The following is a 22,007-nucleotide window of genomic DNA, read 5'->3' as shown; positions in this document are numbered from 1 at the left end:
ATTCTTTAATAACCTAAATGAGAGAACAATTTTACAAAGAATGGATACTTGTATGGGTATAAGTAAATTACATCTATAACTAACAGATCATTGTTAATCAATTATACTCCTATATAAAACTTAAAAAAATTCATTGGATCACAGATATGCCCATTCACTTATTGTTTATGGTTGCTTTCACTCTCCAATGACAGGGTTGAACAGCTCCAACAAGGACTGTAGGGCCAGCAAAGCCTAAAATATTTACTATATATACAGAAATGTTTGCTAACATCCAGACTACAATATGCATCACACAAAGACACAGATGTGAGCCCAGAACAGAAATTAAATGTAAGAAGTACTAAAACATTTTCTTCTTGAAATACCACTAACAATCTGACTTAGTAAAACTCAAAATAGTATCCATATGAAAACCTACTTGAAAGGAGTGTTTGTAGGTTCCAGCAAAGCTTTGTGGCGGAGAATTGCAGGACCTGCAGAAACACTCTCTTCAGAGGTATGACTTGCAATGAAATTTTGAGGTGGTCCCCCGTGGATTTCAAGTCGTCGGAGAAGAACTTGTTCCCAGCACTGAAGAGTTTTTAGAACAGCATGACAAAGTGGTGAACTAACTGGAAGCTCTAAAAAGAGAAAATTGACCCATATTTATCTTCTGTAATAAAATGCTATATTCAATCTTACAAACGACTGAAATAAGATATACACATTTTGGCAGAGGAGACGTGAAAGCGAGGTGAGCACAGAAATCCAGAGGACTGAAAAGAAGGATGCTGTAAATCTGTATGGCATTTCAACATAATTAGTGGCCTAGGATAACAGAAAAAGGGCAATCTAGGTCAAAATTACATCATACCTTTACTACTAGAACTTGAAATAACATTTGTGACTTGTGATTTAAATAACTGCTATAGGAATTACTGCATCTGACTTTAATTTCATATGAAAAAAATGTACCTGAATATTATAAAAATATGTCTGGACGGAAAATCACTTACTTTAAATCTTTGTATCAGCCCAATTTCTGCACAGCATATAACTTAGACTTCTTTTGAGAATTAACACAATACACAAGGTAAAAAAAAAATTTAAATAATACTACAAAACTCAACACTTCACATTTTACATTTCCATACTCCGAAATCCTGATCCTACTTTCAATCTTTAGCTATTTTTTCCTTCAAAAATCTAAATAGTATGCTTACTGCAAATTCTTGAGTTTTTTCAAGTTTAGAAGTGATCTACTGATTTACTACTATGGAATATGAGAATAAACTTCCCTTCTCTCCATCAATCCACTATAGTCCATAATAATTTTTGGTTAAATTAGTATTTTAGCATCTACACTGTTTTATATATATATATATATATATATACACACACACACACACACACACACACACACATATAAAAATACAGATCACAGCTAAACTACTTGGTATAGTAGTAGTGCCCCTTTCTTTCCTATACAACCTTTTCATCCATCGGAGTTAATAATTACTACATTTTTGCTTTTGTTTAGTCTCCTCTGTGTCTACAACTAGGAAATACCCAACTCTTTGACTAGAGCTATAAACACAGTGCAGTTAATCACATCAGCTGCACATTCCCTGCTTTCTTGGATCCTGTCTTTCTAACAGCAACTAACAATATGATAGACTCATTTATAGATGGTTGCTTTGGTTAAAAGAACCCAATCTTCTACCAGCAGGAAGTTACTAAATGTTTTTCTCCACTATTTGAAAAAAATACAAAACAGTAAATCAAAAGCAATGGCAATATTAGTTCATGTTAAGCTATGTATTACCTGCAAGATCATGACCTGCAAAAGGATAGAAAGTCTTCAAATTGCTGAGCACCAGCTGTACCATTGCCAAACGCATCAATGACCAACTATAAATAAAGCAATAGATTTGTTAAAAATTTACTTAGGGATTGAGAAGACTACACTACTCTTTGTCCCAATAACTCACTACTGGGAATCTACCCTGAAGATATACCTCCACAAAAACAAAACAATATACACATGCAGTTACTCATGTCAGCATTATCTGCAATAGCAAAAGAGTATAAACAACCAAATTATCCATCAGGAGAGTAATGACTGAATAACTAGCTTTGAATCATGGAATATTTTAGGGTAGCCATAAAAAAAAAAAACAAAAAAGGATCTCTGAATGTTAATATGAAGTGAACTTTAGCATGTATTAATAAATAAAAAGCAAGCTATAAACATTACATATAATATGGTACCTACTACCTTCTGTGTAAGAAAGCAGCAGAAATAAGATTTTACATACACACAGAGACACACACAAGCTTATTTTTGAAAACAGAAGGATAAACCAGAAACTCATAAGAATGAGTATCTGTAAACAGCATAGAGGAAGATTCAGCTGGAAGAGATATGCTTCAGATTTGCTTTTTTTTTTTAATTAAACAGAGACATTTTGGCTTCTTTCTTTTTCAAGTGAAAAATTTATTCCTTATAGTACTGGTTTTTATTACTCTAAATTGTCATAAAGTACACAATCAAAAATTAACTGTGGAATTACTGTTATGCAAGGGAACTTAACAATTCAGATCTAGGTTATAATTCACCAAGATATACTAATTTCACATGCATTATTTTCAAAATTAAAAAAACAAAAATTTTTAAAGAAGCTTAAAATTAAATATTCCATACCTATATGAATTTGAGTTAGAATGTTCCTGGAGATGGAAATCTGAAGCTAAAACATCGTCATCATCATCACTTTCCAGACTCTCCTCTGAATCATATTCAGCTCTACTTTGGGAAGCAGGTAGAAATGGCTAAAAGAAAAAAGTTATAGAATTTATTATCCAACTATATGACTTAATACATGCAATTAAATAGCCTAATATCAGCAATTTATCCCATTTTTGAGTACTTCATTAAAAGAAAGTAAAGTAGCAAGTATTTGGCTGCTGCTTTTTTTGACAGTCTATGCCTTCAATACCACTTTAGTTGGTTCACTTATTTAGTCACCATATCAACAAAAAATTTATTCAGCATCCACTATGTATCAAAAGTATACTCAATGTAAGAAAATTTAAGACATATATGCAGTCACGGCTCTCACATAACATATTTTAGTGGGGAAAAATAGGCAAATACTAGAAAACTAAATATAAATTGAATTTAGCTGTGTTATAAAGAAAAAAACAGACAGCACTGGGAATAAGAATATTAATAAGAGTTGAGATAAGCTAACCATAAAAGGCCTCTTCGAAAAGTGTAATTTAAGTGAGACTTAAAAGGACAAGAAGGAATAAGCCATATAACGAGAGGGAATAAAAGCATTTTAGGCAGTAGTAATAGTATGCAAAAAGGCTTTAATAAAGGAAAAAAGTTTGGCATGGGAAAAAAGAATTTGGCTGAAGGCTACTAAAGCAAGAGGATAGTGTGTTGGCAAAAAAATAGAAGAGAACAGCACGTGACAGATAAGGTACGGTTTTTGGACAACACAGTAAAGAGTGTAATGCAATGCCACCAATGAGTTTTACGTAGAGTACAGGTATTGACATTTATGCTTTTAGGAGTATCACTATGACCACAAGCTTTTTAGAGAAAAGTCAAATGGGAAGAGTAGAAACGGGAGACATCAGAAACTAAGGCAAGAGCTGGCAGTCTGGATACAGGTGTCAGTCATGGAGATGGAGTTAAATAATACATTCAGAGTATACCTGGGGGAATGCATTGACAGATTTACTGATCAACTTGGAGAGCAAGGGAAAGAGAAGGAAAATACAATTTCTGGGTTTCTGCTTGAGCAACTAACTACATGGATGAAGATGCCAATTACTAAAATGGGAAGACTCTAGTTGTTAACAGGGGAATTACTGAAGAAAATAAAAAACCCAAATCTTAAAGACCAAGATTCACAGGTCAGGTAGAAAAGGAAGGATAAAGAACATTTCAAAGGAATAAAGAACAAAGTTAGGAAGTAAACTAGAAGAGACTGGTATCAAGAGAACGAGATAAAAGTAATTCAAAACGGAGGGAATGGTCACATGGTTGAATGCTGCTAAGAGGTCAAGTAAGACGATGATAAAGAAGTTTCCATTATATTTGATAACAGAATGGGTGCCACTTGAATCTTAGTAATAGCAGTTTCAGGGGGCAGTTGTGTCAGAAGTCATACAAAGACTACAAGTGAAGGGGACCTATGGTAATAAGAGAGATAATATGTATACACTTTTGAAAAGTTGAATGAGAATGAGAAGCAGAAAAATGGGATAACAGCTGGAAAAAACTGGGGGGTCAAAGCAGTATTTGGGATGTGAGACAGCAGAGCATTATTCTGTTCTGATGGGAAAAGACAATAGAGAAGACAGAAGGCTAGAGAAGAAAAGCAAGGACAGGATTCAGACTAGCACTAGAGCCTTTGATAGGAAAGATGTTTCCTCAATAGTAAATAAGAGGAGAGAATAAGATGAGAGATTCATGACAGAGTGATGAAAGAATTTTGTCTGATTCTTTTTTTTAAATGACTTATGAGGTCATCAGTTGAATGAGGATGAAAGAAGAAATGTGGGAAATTTGAGAAGAAAACAAAATCTTGGATTCAAGGAAGCTCAATAAAGAAACACAGCAGGAGGAGTAGAACTTCTGGAAGACCTGAGAGAATAGCTTGGTGGTCCTCTGCCCCAAAAGCAGTAATGTGCTGCACTATGCTCAGTCGCTCGGTCATGTCTGACTCTTTGTGACCCCATGAACTGTACCCCTTCTCCAGGGAATCTTCCCAACCCATGATCGATCCCAGATCTCCAGCACTGCAGGTGGATTCTTTACCATCTGAGCCACCAGGGAAACCCAACAAAGTTATCAAAACAATCATTTAAAGATACTGGAAACTGATCAAACACACAGAGAAGTATTTATTCAAGAAAAACTTCTGAGGGACTTCCGTGGTGTTCCAGTGGTTAAGATTCTGCACTTCCACTACCAGGGGTGCAGGTTCGATCCCTGGCTCAGGGAACTAGGATCCCACATGTTGTGTGACCAGGAGAAACAACAACAAAAACTACTCAATCTCTGGTAAAAGTGAGCATGTAGCATTTTGGCCAGGGGCTATTTCTAGCCCGACCCCTGCCCTCTGTAACTCATTTGTTCTATCAGTCTGTGAAGACAAAGAACTCGGCTGCCTGGCCAGAGAGGGCTGTCTTTAATAAGAATTCCATGCCCATAAAACCAGAGACAACCACAATTTGGAAGGATACATGTACCCCAATGTTCACTGCAGCACCATTTACAATAGCCAGGACATGGAAACAATCTAAGTAGTGTCCATCCATAGATGAATGAATAAAAAGATGTGGTGTGTGTGTGTGTGTATATAGCATGGATTCTCAGTCATAAAAAAGAATGAAATAATGCTGAAGATGGACCTAGAGATTATCATAAGAAGTGAAGTCAAAAAGAGAAGGACAGAAAGACAGATACCATATGATATTATTCATAGGTGAAATCTAAAATATGACATATGTGAACTTATCCGTGAAACACAAACAGACTCACAGATATAGAAAATAGACTTGTGGGTGCCAAGATGGAGGTGGGGTGGGGAATGGGACTTTAGGATTAGTGGATAGAAACTATTATATAGAGAATGGGTAAACAATAAGGTCTTACTATATAGCACAAGGAACTATTGATATATTTAATATTCTGTGATAAACCATAATGAAAAACATGAAAAAGAATGTAATATAACTGGATAACCTTGCTATAAAACAGAAATTAACACAACATTGTGAATCAACCATACTTCAATAAATTAAAAAAAAAAAATTCCATGCCCAGCAGCATGGTCAAAAACAAGAGTCTTCAGCAGCAAACAATTAGGGAAGGCCAACATCTCAGACAGGAAAGGATCTGCCTGTAATGAAGGAGACCTGGGTTCAATCCCTGGGTGGGGAAGATCCCCTGGAGAAGAGAATGGCAACCCACTCCAGTTGCATCAGTTATTCTTGTCTGGAGAATTCCATGGATAGAGGAGCCTGCTGGGTTATAGTCCATGGGGTCACAAAGAGTTGGATGGGACTGAGTGGACTAATACTTTCACATCTCAACTAGCCTGTGTTACACACTGGAACAAAAGCAGACCAGCCAGAAATTTAACCAAATCCAGGAACAAAACAACTAAAGAAGGCCTTGATAATCAGGAACCATCTACCCAGCAAAAGGAACTATGCTTCAAAAATGAAGATGAAATATACAATATAAATAAAGCATATAATAAACATTTGCTGAATGAATCAATGACTGCAAAAGGCAATGTGAAACAAGGTGATATAAATGCCCTTCTTTACCCTGAAGCATATTGGATATGAGAAAAACAAAATCTACTGCCTAACAGGCCTAAGGGATTGGTGTCATTAGGAAATAGTGAGGAGTCAATTAATACAAGGTAGTAAGGAAAAAATCTAGAAGTTCAGAATGTGAGGAATTTGGCTGTCCACAGAAGAGGATATATACAAGAAGTTCTTGCTAGGCATGGTAGGACAAGAATGTAAAACTACAGATGTAAGTTGAAACCATGCAAAGCAAATCTTAATAATCAATGAAAAAACTACAAGTGTTCTGTGACTATTAACAAATTCATCAAAACACTAAAAACTCTTACAGTCAACTATAAATGTATAGGAAAAAGAAAATAGTAAAAATAATATTTATTTAGTATACTGGTTTTTCCAGTGGTCATGTATGGATGTGAGAGTTGGACTATGAAGAAAGCTGAGTGCTGAAGAATTGATGCTTTTGAACTGTGGTGTTGGAGAAGACTCTTGAGTGTCCCTTGGACTGCAAGGAGATCTAACCAGTCCATCCTAAAGGAGATCAGTCCTGGGTGTTCACTGGAAGGACTGATGCTGAAGCTGAAACTCCAACACTTTGGCCACCTCATGTAAAGAGTTGACTCATTGGAAAAGACCTTGATGCTGGGAGGGATTGGGGGTAGGAGGGAAGGGGACGACAGAGGATGAGATGGCTGGATGGCATCACTGACTCGAAGGACATGAGTTTGGGTGAACTCCGGGAGTTGGTGATGGACAGGGAGGCCTGGCATGCCGCGGTTCACGGGGTTGCAAAGAGTTGGACACCACTGAGCAACTGAACTGAACTGAAAAATTAGAATCAGTGAGAATTTATAAAGTGTTTTATTTCTTTGTAAAAAATTTATCAAGAAAGCTTTGAATAGTGCTGGCCTTATAATTTTATAAAACCCAGAATATAAAGCAAGTATCTTTTCTAATTGTTAGCAAATTGTCAATTCCTTTCTAACTTTGTATCAATATCCAACTTTTTATTGCACTTTCAATGTTGTGAAATATTACCCAGAGTTCTTTTAATGTGAAGGTTTTTTGTTTTTGTTTTTGTTTTTTCCCCCAATTTCAGTATCTCTAGGTCATCTCCATCCTTTTGTCAAACTTTCCTCATTTATGTTGATAAGCTGGTCCTCACTAATTTCTCTTGGGTGCATATCTAAAGTCTCTCAAATGACAGCAATGTTAAATCCCAGAGTTAGCTATTTTTTCTAAAACTTTTTTTATATTTGATTTGAATTTTATTTCCAGTACTCACTTTTCATTTCCAGTTGCACTTGACTTTGTCAGCTAATTTCCTGTTCTGATTAGCCAGTTTTGTAAAATGTCACTTGCATTTATTATGGGAGGTAGGGAGGCAAGACAACTAACTACATGTTTTTCTGTGAATGAAATGAATACTGAATAAAAGGTACAAAATGACCAATCACTAACAGACTCTGAAAGAATTGTTGTGATTGGCACCGATCAAGAGTTGCATATATTGTTTATACAGTGATTTATGGACTAAGAGCTAGCAGGAAAGTCTGTACTTTATGCAATTACTCATATTGAATAAATTGTGGTAACTTTAAACTTGAACAATATTGTTGAGGGATTGATGTTATTTAACTAAAAACTGAAATCTAAGTACATCAGGATAATGTAGGACTACAGTATAGAAAAGGAATTAGAGTTTGGATGGCACTTTGACTTCTGGCAGTCTTGATTCCTTAATCACTACCAAGTACATTACCATTTGGAGAAGGGAAAGGTAAACCACTCCAGTATTCTTATCTGGAGAGTCCCATGGACAGAGGAACCTAGTTGGCTACAGTCTATGGGGTTGCAAAAGAGTCAGACAAGACTGAGCGACTAACATATACACACACATTAGCATTAATGTGGTAGCCAATTTATCTTTTCATCTTCCTATGAATGTTGCATTGTTTAAAATGCAAAAATCTTAATTTATACAAGAATTGCCTTAAAAAATAGTTGAAATATGCCCAAAATATTTTAGGATATATTCTGTGATAATTTATCCTGATAAAATGAACATTTTCTAAACCTGTGTGGCAAAATATTTGGAAACACCAACAATTACACTTAAACATTTTCATTTCTGTTTAACTATACAAATCATCATTTGGATAACATTTGTATTACCTTGGCAATGAAATAGTCCCAGATACTGAGCTCAGGTGGAATGAACTTCTCTTTAACTATCAGTGTCTCCTGGCTTACTGGTGGTGAGGAAGAGGTCACTGAGGCAGATTCTCTGCAAGACATTTTTGATGGCCTAAAACGTTTGTTCTGTTTCTCTCCTTCTTCCACTAGTGAAGAAACTAATAAGAACAAAACAAAGTATTACTAAAATAAGCACGATTTTCATTGTACTTATTTCATCTATTTTTACATGAGACTTAAGGTTAACTACAAATAAGTACATACACAAAACTGAGATTACTATGATAGTAAGGTAAGTGGAGGAACTGAGACAAAAATCATCTTGTATAGCCATCTTTGTTTTTATCTCATCTAGTCCCTTACTCTCTGAATGTTCATTTATTGTATATGTAAATTGTATATAGAAGAGGATGTAATATCTTCCTATAAACGAGTCCATAATTTAGCTAAGACCATGACAGAAAAGTGTCTACATCTTTTTTTTTTTTTTAAGAGTTTCATGGGTGGGGGCAGGGAAAACAGTATCATGAGATGTCAATATTAATTAAAGACAATGATTCTAAGATTCTTCAGCAATCACTTGGCCTCTTATCCCCTAAAAAACTACTACTAATTTTTCACTGAAAATATTAAAAAGTTCAAACACCACAACTACTTACTAAACTGATTCAGACTTTTAGAAATGGTTAGAGATAGAATTTTCTAGTCAATGGAATACAAAGAAGAGGAAGAAAATGCAGTTTTTATTGTTTTAACTTCTAAACACTTTAGAGTCAATATTCCTTTATTATTTTACCTTAGAATATTAAGGGCATAAGCAAAGAAAAACAAGTTATACAAATCTTTAATCAAGACTAAGTCACAAGATGCAAATCACCAGTAGAAAATCAAGGATATCCTGGACATAGGCATGGTCTAATAGATAGGTAAACAACTCCATATTAAGGCAAACCAATATTCTTCTTCAATGATTCCAGCAAGAAGTTACTCACCTTCCAAGGAATATAAGTATTTGTGCTGTAATACAATTTTGCTTTATTACTTGGAGCTACTCAGCTTGCATAAATAGCATGCTCATGCATTATATCAAGTTACAGCCAAGCTGACTCTAATAGAATAATTTAGTTATTTCAGAAAAAAATAAAATAAAATGCATAAAATTAGTATACTAAGAGACTGCTAAAAAGTGGTATGATTATTACATAATCTTTCAAATGACTTTAAAAAGAACCATATCAATGTGTAATTTTTTTCCTCTGATCTTATAAACAATTGATAATCAACAATCATGTTTCTAATATATCTGTGGCACACATTTATATACATTCTAAAACTTAAACAATGGCTTTAACCAAATTCTGAGTAAAAAATTTAGAATTTAAAGGTATTTTTAATCTGTCAAAAATTAATGCTGTGTTCCAAGATAAATGTCATTTGACTCCAATATTACCATTCTGCTTATTTTATTTTTAGATTATAAGAAGGCATATGATGTGAACATAGATGTTGAGGGAAAAATAAAACCTACGAGGCTAAATTCATAGTTTTACCAAGTTTGCTATGTCATAAAAATTACATAGAGTTTTTAAAGCAAAGTTTTGTTTTGTTTTCAGTTTTTTAAAAGGGAGAAAAACATTTCGAAGTATAGTGTGTGAATCCAGGCACATGACACGAAAATGAAATTAACCACACTATGGGGAAATGTTTAAAATTACAGATTCAATTTCAGAAGGAAAAAACTTATCAAACACTTCTGATGAATAAGGAGAACAGTGGGGAAATGGCAAACAGGTTCACAGTACTGAATGATATATTACAGGAAATGCTACAAGTAAAAAGACTTAGTGGTATCTCCTAGGAAACTAGAAATGACTTGAAGCTTGTCATTAGAGTAGGTGCACCCACTTTTCCCTCAAACTGCAGCAAGACCTAAGACAATTTTATGGCTTAAATCATGTTGGATTCAAGTAGTCTTGAAGCTCAGGGGCACTACAATAGAGACTATATATACTGCTGCTGGGTGCTTCACCATTTGTTTTTGAAAAAAGCTAATAATAAAATATCAAGCAATGTGCATGCCACTCTATGGATACAAACTGACTGTACTGTTCCATTATTAAGGTAGTAAATGGCCACTTTAATAGTAATAAAAGAAAAATCAGCATTAGGGAGAAATGAAAAGGAATTTGGATATAGACAGACCTTGTGAATTATAAGGGGCATGAAGAAGCTAGAAAGTGGGTTAACAAAAACTAAGTTATGCATGGGAATTAATGACAATTCTTTCATCTGCAAGTATTATGAAACACAACAAAAATTCTTAAAATATTTTGCTTTGCTTTATAAATGCAATAAAAAGCAAAAGTATGGATTTCTAACTGTTAACAGAAACAAAAAGTAATTTTTCAAAAACTGCTACTGCTCAACTATCTACTTTAAAAGTTTACCATAATAACAAAATAACTCCATGAACATACACCCAGACCAGTTTTAATTAATTAGAAAAAAGCAAATCCCACATTAACATATGTGGAAATCACAAAGTAAATTAAGTTTGATTAAAAATACTGATTTATGTACAATAACATTTTTGTTAAGAATTCTGACCTGTCAAGCTAGTCTAGTAAAAATCATCTACCATTTTCTCATATTACAAAGCTTAAGTCATATTTAAATTTTATGTCATTAACAGTACATTAACTATATAATAGACTTGTAGAGAGAAAAATAATTTAGTTCATAAGACCATTTTTATAAAGTATACTAGAATCAGAATTTATACCAGAACAAGGAAAACAGTGACTTTTAAAAACTTCACAGTACTAAGTGTATGAAAAAACTTTTTAAAAGATTTTCAAGGGTTATAAGGAAAGTATTTCATCTTCAATATACAATACATTGATATTGAATAGCTGAATAGGTTGTCAGGAAAATGAAATGTATAGACTTATCTGTTTTCATTTTGCTACACCTAAACACTAAAAAATAAATATATATATTATTTTTCACTGAATTCAGATCAACTTTTCTAATACATCTTTTTATTCCCTTGGTCAACAATGTATACTGAATATTATCTAATGCAATTACACTCCTGGGACATCATGATTACATTTAATAGTAACTCAAACACACAAGGCTACTTACTTACAACCGAAAATTTATCAAGCTGCTGTGCTGCTTTAGTTGGTGTGTTTTCAGAACAACATAATAATGCCTTCACAAACCGAGATTTCAGAACCTTGCCTTACGCTGAAAGTCACCGCCGCTTGTCCCTTTGCCAATTTTCTGTTCTCAGATTTTGTCTCTCCAACTGTCAGTTTATCTGCCTCACAGGACTGCTACTTTTAATTACTATTACTGCCTTTGTTATTTACTATCTTCACTTCTTCCCTTTTTTCTGTTTTTCTATTTTTTTCTACCAGCTCCTTTACAAACTAAATCAGCTTTAGAAACAGCATGCCTTGGCTTCATCATTAAATGAGTGTACTCTTTTTCTTCTGGTTAGCAAACTGATTAATCATATCATGCCATGTTTTCTGTAAATGCTCTTTCAGTTACATCCATGACGGATTGTATTCAGAATAGTTTCTGGGTTCTTATCGACAGATAAGCATCACAAAATTTATATGTGGCTATACCCAGCCTCACCACTGAGTAAATCATATGTTTTAAGTATTCTGTATTATTTGGACACCATGTCCCAATCCAAGAGGTTAAATATATAGATGCAGATAATTTTTTTCACTTTGATTATTTAGGATTTGATAAGTGGTAAGATAAGAGTTTTTTGCATGGTATTTACAACTAAAAACAGCTAAATCTGAGTGGTTAAACAAAGAACAACCTGGACTTCGAGTAAAGCTGTTTATGTATCTGTGCTCAGAAATGTTCTAGACTTGTTAAAATTGAGACTTGCTGACTGGTTAGTAAGAATGTATTTTTAATTTTTCATAAGTGTGTGGACATTCTATTTCAAGAATTTATCCCCTTTATAATATTTTACATTAACATGATTACAGTTTTCACTTTCAGTAAGCCTATAAACTATACTCCCTCTTAGACTTTGAAAGTTCTTTAAATGAATTTAAATATCTGAAGTCAAGTATATATTCCAATGTGGATTTCATGTTAGTCTTTTCTATTTTCATCCATATAAAAAATTAAGCACTGGAAATTACTCTTTAAAAATTTCAAAGGAGACGTTATAGAAATTAAAATATCATTTAAAATTTGAAAGCCAAAATTATCATATATGGGCTAATAAAGAAAACAAAGGCAGAAAACATCATGAAGATTTTTTTCAGGTCAAAAAGCTTGTTTCAATCTTTAAATAAACATATATAGTTTTAACACCAGAAAGTTTAGAAAAGATAATAGGATTGTTTAAAATATTTACTTTACATGGTATTATGAACACTTAGAAATCCAAAATCTCTAATGGCCAGAATCATGATACGCAAACATAAAGCAGCCTTATTTGAAATGTTTTTCCAGTCACTTCAAGCCATAGTCTGATTTACCACGATTAGCACTGACATTTCCTTATTTCTACCCATTTAAAAATACATTAAAGTCTAAGGAATAGAAAACATTAAAATGAAGAACTAAAGCAGAATAAAAGAAGCAGGGATGGTTTTCTAAAATGCTAATCATTGTTTTAAATCAAAAATATGACTTGATTAATGGAAAATTTTCAATTTTCTAAGTGCCAAACAAAATAAAATCGGCCCACTGTATCCCAACCCTTCCAAAACAACACAAAGCAAGCTGAACTGTAAAAGCCTATTTCTAAAGCTAATATCTTGCCTGCAAGACTGGGAGGGCTATGAGAACTGATGGTTGAAAGAGCTTTGGAAAAGCCCACACACTCCATGGAGAATACCACTACCTGGTGTGGGCTAGGCATAGCAAAGTACCTTCCTGCCAAAAAAAGAAGAGAGAATCTGTATTTGGGATAGAACAAAAACCAATGTTACAGTATTTTTCAAAACAAATGAAAATTTCAATAGTAAACGATTTTAAATTACATTAGACAGTTCTAATCACTGGTGTACCAGTATCTTAAAGTTTAATAATTATACCAGAAACTTCATACTGTATGTTTTCCATAAAACTATTTATTCATGCTCTAAGAAAATGGTCTGTAACATAACTTCCTGTGAATAAATTAAAATGTAATTACATTTAACAAAGTTATCATTCAGATGAATAAAGTGGTAGCCTTCAAAAATAAAATAAAACAGATTAAAAACTAACCAGGTAAAGCTTTTGAGTGTGCTTGTTCTTTGCTGGGAACATGCGCACCTCCACCAAATACAGCAGACCACATTTTTTCATTTAGAGGGTGGGCCACAATCCGAAATAGTTCGTTACTAGAATGTGTTGCCAAGCCATGGATGAATAGACTAAGATACACTGCTGTGAGAATCTCACAAAGCAAGATCGTAAGTCCTGACTGGGCTTCCTCCCCAGAAGAATTCAAAAGTTGAACTAGAGAAGTTATTCCTAGGAGAAAGAACAAATATAGCTACAATTAGCTACCATTAACAATAAATTTAATAAATACAAAATTAACTACAATTCCTAATTTTTGAAAAAATGTTATAGCATCAGGATAAAAATATTTTCTTCCACAGTTTCATAGACCACTAGAGGTTACTGCAGTTAATGAGCAAGTGTTGAGCTATCTGTTCAATTTACACAGACACTGGAAATAACAATGTTTTTTATTACAACAAAAGCAAAAGTATAAAACATGATATGACAAAACATTTGAGTTATTTTAGTATTATGATAAAGGAAAAACTAATGTTATATAACTGGATAATTTGTAGTAAATGATGAATAATGAATTGGAATCAATTCTAACAATACTTAATGATTATCACACAACAAAACCAAACCAAACCTATTTTTTCCTCATCTGATTAAGTTCAATAAAGCTAAGAAAAAACTTGGGTGTATATATATATATATATACACATATATATATATAACTTTTATACCTGGCCATTGAGCTGGTGATGTATTGGGAGTTATGGCTTCATCTAAGCTTCCTGTTTTTAAGGAATGTCGATGGGGAAGCAGTACTGTCTGATACACCATTCCAGTAAACTGATTTGTTTGAAATGAACTGAGAGAAAAAAAATTTAAATAATAACTATCTATAGTGACCTCCAATTGCAATAAAACAATAATAACAAAGAATGACCTAAAACGAATTTCACATTTAATATTTCTATGTTTGAGATCTAACATTTAGAGTAACTTAAATACAAGCTTTTGTGTATTAGTTATACAGCTTTACATACATCTAAGTACTATACTGTATACTCTAGTACTATAATAAAACAAAGTGTCCTTTAAATTTTCTAAATTAAAACAGATATGATAGCTTTTAAATATATTTACTGAAAGTCATAAAATACATACAAATGAGAAAACTATTATTGACCACAAATAGGAAGCTTATATATCACAAAGGTATATAATTTATATATCAATAACAAAGTTGAAAACAAAGTCAGTTTAGGTTCAGTTTGACATTTAATGGCTAGTCTACCCTACGTCAGGGTAGGCTGTGTCAGGTACATGCACCAGATAGCAGAAGTTTAATGAAAAACATGGAAGAATGAATTAGTGTCTGGAAAATGAAGACAGGATTTCTTCTGAAATGAAGCAAAAATAAAAGAAATAAATAGATCATTTAAGAGGAAACCTAAAAGAAAACAGGGATCCACGAGTTCCAATATCTGTCTCATAAAAGGAAAGAGAAGAGAGAAGATAAAATACTTGAAGAAATAGAATAAGAGAATTGCAAAGAAAGATATAACCCCATAGTGTTAAACAATATGTTTCAAAAGCCTAGAAAAATTACAGTGAAACCTTAGGACATAAAGAAGAAAATCATAAACATCAAGGACAGTGTAAAATTTTTCTTAGTTCCAAGCCAGTCACTCCCTCCTCTGTGTTCCCTGAGCCTTTTACTGTCTATCATGTCTATCATGATCAATGATAGAGTACATATCATTTAAGTATGATGTCATACTACATATCATTTATAAGTTTATATGTTTGTCTCTAACTAGCATGACCTTAAGGAAGGAGATCTTATTCCAGTGATATTACAATGTCTAGCATTAGGCAGTGATCAATAAAAGGCAGTTAAATAATTGTAAAGAGTTTAACTTGAGATGCATTTGCCATAAAGACAAATGCTAAAACTTCAAAGATGAGAAAAAATGACTCAACATTTCTCCATATGCTTTTTGCATTAGCTAAAGTAGACTGCTGTATACATATTCCTAAAGCAAGAGCACACAAATTCTCAAACCTCAGCAGTTACTACAAACATTCTTAAATTTCACAAGAAGATATTTACCTGTAATTATGACCACCACAAAGGCACTGATAGATACAAGCAGAAAGTGAGGCTGCTAACGTATGCATTACATATACCTGGGGGAAAAAAACCCACAAAATTAATTTATAACTTTTAAAAACCGAACCTTTTTCAAGGCCTAATATAATTAGCATTTTTAAAAAAGATGAAAAAACTATTTTGCCCTAATAAACTATTTCCTTCTTTTCCTTAATACTCATTTCTGTCTGGAGATGTCTCACTACAAATACACACACAGACACAAATAAAACCTGAGGCCTCTGGCAGAAATTATAAAATACACAACGGCTACCTAATTTCTATTTTAAGGGCAAATGAGAACAGATGTTAGCTATTCAGCAGAGCAATAAGCCATGTGTTAAAAGCAAGCTCTCCAAGACTCAACCTGTTCCCTCCTCAACCAAAACGTAAAGCCCTGCCTGATAATTACAGTTCACTTATGAATTATTCAAGTTACTACAGAAAACAATTTGAAGAGAGTGAAACTTTTAAGAAAGGGAAAGGTATGAAAGACAGCAACTGAAGGAAAATGCTTATATTAAGGAAGACAGAGCTCTAAACATGGCATGACAAGAGAACTAACAGAAGTAGATCTGAGGATGAAGGAGAAGCTTAATCTAGGTAAGAAAGCAGACTATTCAAAAAACCAGGTTCCTGATCTAATTATGAAGTATGATACTCTCTTGTGCAGATTAAAATCTAATTGCTATTTTTCCTTCAATTATCAATAGACATGTGACATGAATTAAAGTCAAGGATAGCATCATATAAACAAAGACAGCAAAGACCACATATGGGAGACTGCAAAAATAATATTTCTAGCTTCTCTAATGAAAAGGCAGAGTCTGTCTCTCCACTTAATGAGTTTGGGCTTACTTGTGACTTGGTTTGTGCAAGAGGACACAGCAAAAGTGACATGTTATTTCTGAACCTAGTTCTCTAAAAGCCTTGCAAATTTTACTCTGGCTCTTTAAACCCCTGAAACCACTATATGAAACAACCCAGGTGAAATGGTTAACTTCACGTGTCCATCTGACTGGGCCAAGGGGTGCGTAGACATTAGGTCAAATGTTATTCTAGGTTTGTCTGTTAGGGTGATTTTGGATGAGATTAACATTTGAATTGGTAGTCTGTGAGTGGGCCTTACCCAATCAATTGAAGTACCTGAATAGAACAAAAAGGCTGAGTATGAGGAAACTTCTGCTTGGCTGCATTGAGGTGGGACACTGGTGGTCTTCTACTTTCAGACAAGAACTGAAACAATGGCTCTTCTTGAATCTCAGGCTTGCTGGTATTTGGACTGGAACTTACATCATCAGTTACCCTGGCTCTCAGGCCTTTGGACTCAGACTGGAACTACATGATCTGTTCTCCTGGGTCTCCAGCATGCCGACAAAAGATCTTGAGACTTCTCAGCCTCCATAATGAAGTGAGTCAATTGCTTAAAATAAGCCTCTTTCTATAAACACACACTCACACCCCCTTTCGATTCTATTTCTTTAGAGAACACAGTCTAATACTCTAAGCATGCCTACTGGTAGCTGAAACACATTTCAGAGTCTCTGGTCATCCTAACGTCTCCTGACAGTCTTGCAGATGGCCCACCAACCACCAGAAAGTAAATAAGGCCATCTTAGGTCATCCAGTGGAGAAGGCAATGGCATCCCACTCCAGTACTCTTGCCTGGAAAATCCCATGGACGGAGGAGCCTGGTAGGCTGCAGTCCATGGGGTCACGAAGAGTCGGACACAACTAAGCGACTTCCCTTTCACTTTTGACTTTCGTGCATTGGAGAAGGAAATGGCAACCCACTCCAGTGTTCTTGCCTGGAGAATCCCAGGGACGGGGGAGCCTGGTGGGCTGCCGTCTCTGGGGTCGCACAGAGTCGGACACAACTGAAGCGACTTAGCAGCAGCAGCAGCAACTTATCCAGAATTAACCAACATGTTTGCTGACCAAAGACAAATGAGATATCCAGCTATCAATCCAGCTAGCCCAAACTGGAAGAACTGTTGAGCCAATCCATAGAATCATGAGCAAAATAAATCATAGCTATTTTTAGCTATTAATACTAATGTTTCAGGGTGGTTTTTAAGCAGCAGAAGCTGATACATCAGGGATATGTTTATTATTAAAGTTAAATATGGAATGAAATTTGCTTAAAATTAGCATAATCTGAGGAAAATTAAATTCCTAATTCTATAATATGCAATGTGGGCATTTATTCTACTGGGCAGTACAAGAAATAAAGGGGCAAAATTAATTTATAAGGGTTAGGTTATCCAGGAGGGTAAAACTGTAAGAAAGGCTACCATTAAACAAGAAGAAAATGGAAACAGAATATCACAGCTTGTGAGGTAGGACAGAATCAGATGACAGACTATGAGAAAAAAAAAAGAAGATACTTACATACTAGTTCTTTAACACAATACTGTTTCTGTCTCTAAAAAGCAATCAGCATGTTTTTTTTTTTTGGCTAAGCGTACACTAAAGAATTAATCATAAAAGCACACATACATATTATTATTCTTACCTAAATGAAATGGTTAAATAAGATAAAATGAAAGTTAAAAAATGAAGTACTCTTTCGGTAAATGATACAGGTAAAATGAGCCTGACCTACAGTCAAGTTTTCTTTGATCAAATTCAATACAAACTTGGCTACGTAACAATCACTAAGCATAGGATGATGTTTAAATCATTTATAAAAAGCCTTAACACTTACCTCTTAGCTTTATGACAGTATATAGCTTAATTAAACGTTTGAAACCAAACATACTTACTTTATTGCTCTGGATATCAGGATGGGGTGGTGAATCAAAGTTAATTATGGCATGTAGAATATCATGTGTTAGATTACTAAGGTGCAACAATGGATTGGCAACAACTGTTTTGGCACTGGCTGTACGAGCAAAGAGGAGAGGTACTGAGGTCTGTTCTGAAAGAGGGCTAGGAAATATTGGTTCTGCTGTTTCCTTGAAAACAAAGGGAAAAAAGGTTAATCAACTATTTATAGTTATAATCCATTACTTAAGTAAGTCAGGGGTCTCTTTTAAAAACTTCAGAACGATTAAAAATTAAAAGCAAAACAGAAACTTTTTCAGAGTTAGAAGGGACCTGAGGTGGTCAACCTTCCACCGATTATAATGAATAACGATGGGATAATATTCTCTTATTATCACCTCGCAAAGCCTTCATATAAGACTGTTTAATATGAACTAAGCAGACCTAGGAGCCTGGTGGGCTGCTGTCCATAGGGTCGCACAGAGTCGGACACAACTGAAGCGACTTAGCAGCAGCAGCAAGCAGACCTTAGGGTCTGACATGAAACTGTCCTTAAGCCACAATACATTCACAACTCCAGAAATTCACAATATGAAGTGCAACAAAAAGTAACATTCTTGAAAGTAACCATAATTAAGACAATCAACGATTTGAATATTTTTTAAAGCAATCTCAAAAACTGTTTTTCATAAAAGTACTATTTTGACTGGTTATCATGTAAGTTACATACCTGCTGAGATTCTTGTAAAAGCAAAATCAATTCCATTCTTACAGATGCAAGACCCCCACCATGGGATCCATGAAGTATGCAATAACTAAGAAACATCCTCAAGAGAGACTGATATTTCAAAAGCCACTGTCTTTTTTCCTGAAAATTTTCTCTCAGTTGTTTCACTTCTGTTTGATGAAGCAAATCTTCAGCATCCTCATTTAGTTCAACTGCATCTCCATTTTCGCCAAATGCAGACTGTACTTCCTCAGGATGTGAACAATAGTCACAAGTTCTCTGAAGGGCTATCACCTCTTTTTCAAGCCAGTGGTATAGCTGATATCGCAGTTTTCCACCATCTATTTCATAGCCAGTAGATAAAGTACGAAGTTCTACTGTGAGAATCTTTAAACAGGCTCTAAATTTTAACTGAACTGCAATTACATCTTCTGATGGATGTAAAATGTCATTTTCATCTAATGCGCTGAGAGATTCTGTGTAATTAGAACTTGTTTCATCCATTTTTTTCCCAATTTTACCCTCTAAAGGTTTTAGTTCTTTCATTGAAAGTGGGACATCCTCATTTTCTTCATCGTTATCACTGTCCCATTTTAATTCTAAAGAATCATCCTGAAATACAATACTTGGTTGGCTCCAGTCAAAAGAAAGAGTGGAGTTTGATTGCTTCTCTGAGGAACCCTCTGAAGAAGATCCAAAACCATTCATTAGAGACTGTGACCAATCAATTGCTGAAGACTTATCTTCCCTTGCATCCAATTTTAATGGAGAAGAGGGAGAACAGTCTTTACTAGTATCCAAAAAACTAGATATTCTACAAAAAGGTTTTGTTTTCTTGATGACTTTTGGCATCTTTGATAACACCTCCAAAGCCAGCATAGGGCAGCCAGCTTTTAAATGAGCACTGGCAGTAGTAAAAAATAATCTTCTTTCACTTAAATTAATTGTTCCTGCTAGTCCACTTTTTCCTGTTAAACTCATGTGTGTGGAAAATGCATCAGATGATCCAAAATGACGTCTCAGCAAAAGAGGATGTGTTCTTAGGTAATTGTAGAAATTAAAAACTGCAGGATTGCAGGCTGACATCATGACTTGATCTGAAAGTAAATTCATTTCATGAGCCAAGAAAAATTCTTCAAGAGTTATGTGTGTGGCCCCTTTTCTCTATCATGACACCAGTATCTACCTGGTCTTATGAGAAAAATTTAGAAGACCACACTAATACATAGCATTGAATAGACAAGAACACATTTGTAATGAAAGTGTTCTAACACAGTAGGACAACAAAGGTTTGCTGATTTCACATCTCTTCAAGTAATAATCTGAGATATTTTAAAACGTAGTTCTTTTTCCCCTCCTTTCCTGGATACAACTTCTCAGTCAGTCTGCTTTGCTAGATCTTCCTCACCTTCTCTGCTTTGAAATGCTGAGTGTCCAAGAGTTCAGTACTTGCCTTCTTCTCTATCTACATTCCCTGGTTGAACCCCTACAGCCCCATGGCTTTAAATACTACCTCTATGTGATAACCTGCACATCTCTAGTTCTAGTCCCAACTCCAACCTGTGAATCTAGAACACTATATCCGAAGGCCTACATTGTATTTCCACTTACATGTACATAATCTTGCCTCAAGGCCTTTTTATTTACTGTGCCCTTGGCCTAAAAATCACTCTTTACTCAGATATCTGCATTGGCTGATTACTCACTCACTTCAATTAGATTTGATGTCAAAGGTCACCTTATCTGAGAAGCCTTTTCTATCTAAAGCAACACTCCCTAAGATCTGCTCCTAGCCTTCCCACTATCATTTACCCACTGCTCAAACTAAAAACTCAGGAGTTAAACTTGACTCTCATTCCCTTCAAATTCCATATCCAATTCAGTCCTATCTAGTCAACATTAAAATTATAGTCCAAATCCAACCACTTTTCTTTCACTGTATATCACTATTTTCTTCAAAACATTTATATTCAATGAATTTGAATTTTATAATTCAATGAATTATATGAATTTATATTCATCGATGTTGATACATCTCTGTTCAATACACTGAATTCATAAAAACAGAAAATCCAAAGCCCTTGGCTTTCAAAGGATTTAACTTCCTGGGAGGGCAGGAGGCAGGTAATAAACTGTATACATAACTCTGTGTCCCCAACTAAACCATAAAGTCTTGGGCCATTTATGTCTTCAATTTGCTTTGCGTTATCCTTGGCATCCAACAGTGTGTTCTGAACCTGGTAAACTCTTAATAATTAAGATCTTAGAAGTGTAACTTACCATCATCCTTTGTGATAGGTTGCTTTATTAATGTTTCCAGAGCACTACTATAATCTTCTAAAATCCAGTATGCCATACTTCGAAGGAAAGGATCATAATGCATATTTATATTCAACATATTGAGTTCACTGATAGGAGAATCAATTCCCAAAATTTTTTTACGTAAAATAGATTTATACGTTGCAGATGTATCAAATTCAGACTCATAGAGTCTTGCTATTACAAGAGCCAACTGAATGTCATTCAGTTTCTCAAGACATACCTTCAAAAGGAAGAAATATTCTTTATAAATAA

The 22,007-nt window shown here is 34.4% G+C and overlaps 1 protein-coding gene across 9 annotated transcripts in view; it reads right to left on the bottom strand.

Annotated features, from left to right (window-relative positions):
* Positions 1–22,007, bottom strand: part of DMXL1 (Dmx like 1) — a 125,830-nt gene that overhangs the window by 43,513 nt on the left and 60,310 nt on the right. For 6 of the 9 annotated variants that reach the window (XM_025292991.3, XM_025292985.3, XM_025292988.3 and 3 more), the window contains 11 exons: positions 21,714–21,975; positions 19,437–20,530; positions 18,706–18,897; positions 15,902–15,978; positions 14,526–14,653; positions 13,777–14,025; positions 13,327–13,440; positions 8,497–8,675; positions 2,687–2,814; positions 1,808–1,893; positions 422–623 (listed from right to left, as the gene is read on the bottom strand). In XM_025292991.3, coding sequence (XP_025148776.2) covers positions 422–623; positions 1,808–1,893; positions 2,687–2,814; positions 8,497–8,675; positions 13,327–13,440; positions 13,777–14,025; positions 14,526–14,653; positions 15,902–15,978; positions 18,706–18,897; positions 19,437–20,530; positions 21,714–21,975 — 2,711 coding nt within the window. The remainder of the gene's footprint in view (positions 1–421; positions 624–1,807; positions 1,894–2,686; positions 2,815–8,496; positions 8,676–13,326; positions 13,441–13,776; positions 14,026–14,525; positions 14,654–15,901; positions 15,979–18,705; positions 18,898–19,436; positions 20,531–21,713; positions 21,976–22,007) is intronic. The other 3 variants (XM_006078086.4, XM_006078088.4, XM_006078090.4) reach the window with 1 other exon arrangement.

This window comes from Bubalus bubalis, chromosome 9 (assembly GCF_019923935.1).
Source record: "Bubalus bubalis isolate 160015118507 breed Murrah chromosome 9, NDDB_SH_1, whole genome shotgun sequence".
Classification (NCBI taxonomy): Eukaryota; Metazoa; Chordata; class Mammalia; order Artiodactyla; family Bovidae; genus Bubalus; species Bubalus bubalis.
Note: the sequence above shows the minus strand (reverse complement) of the source record. Positions and strands in the feature narration are given on the sequence as shown.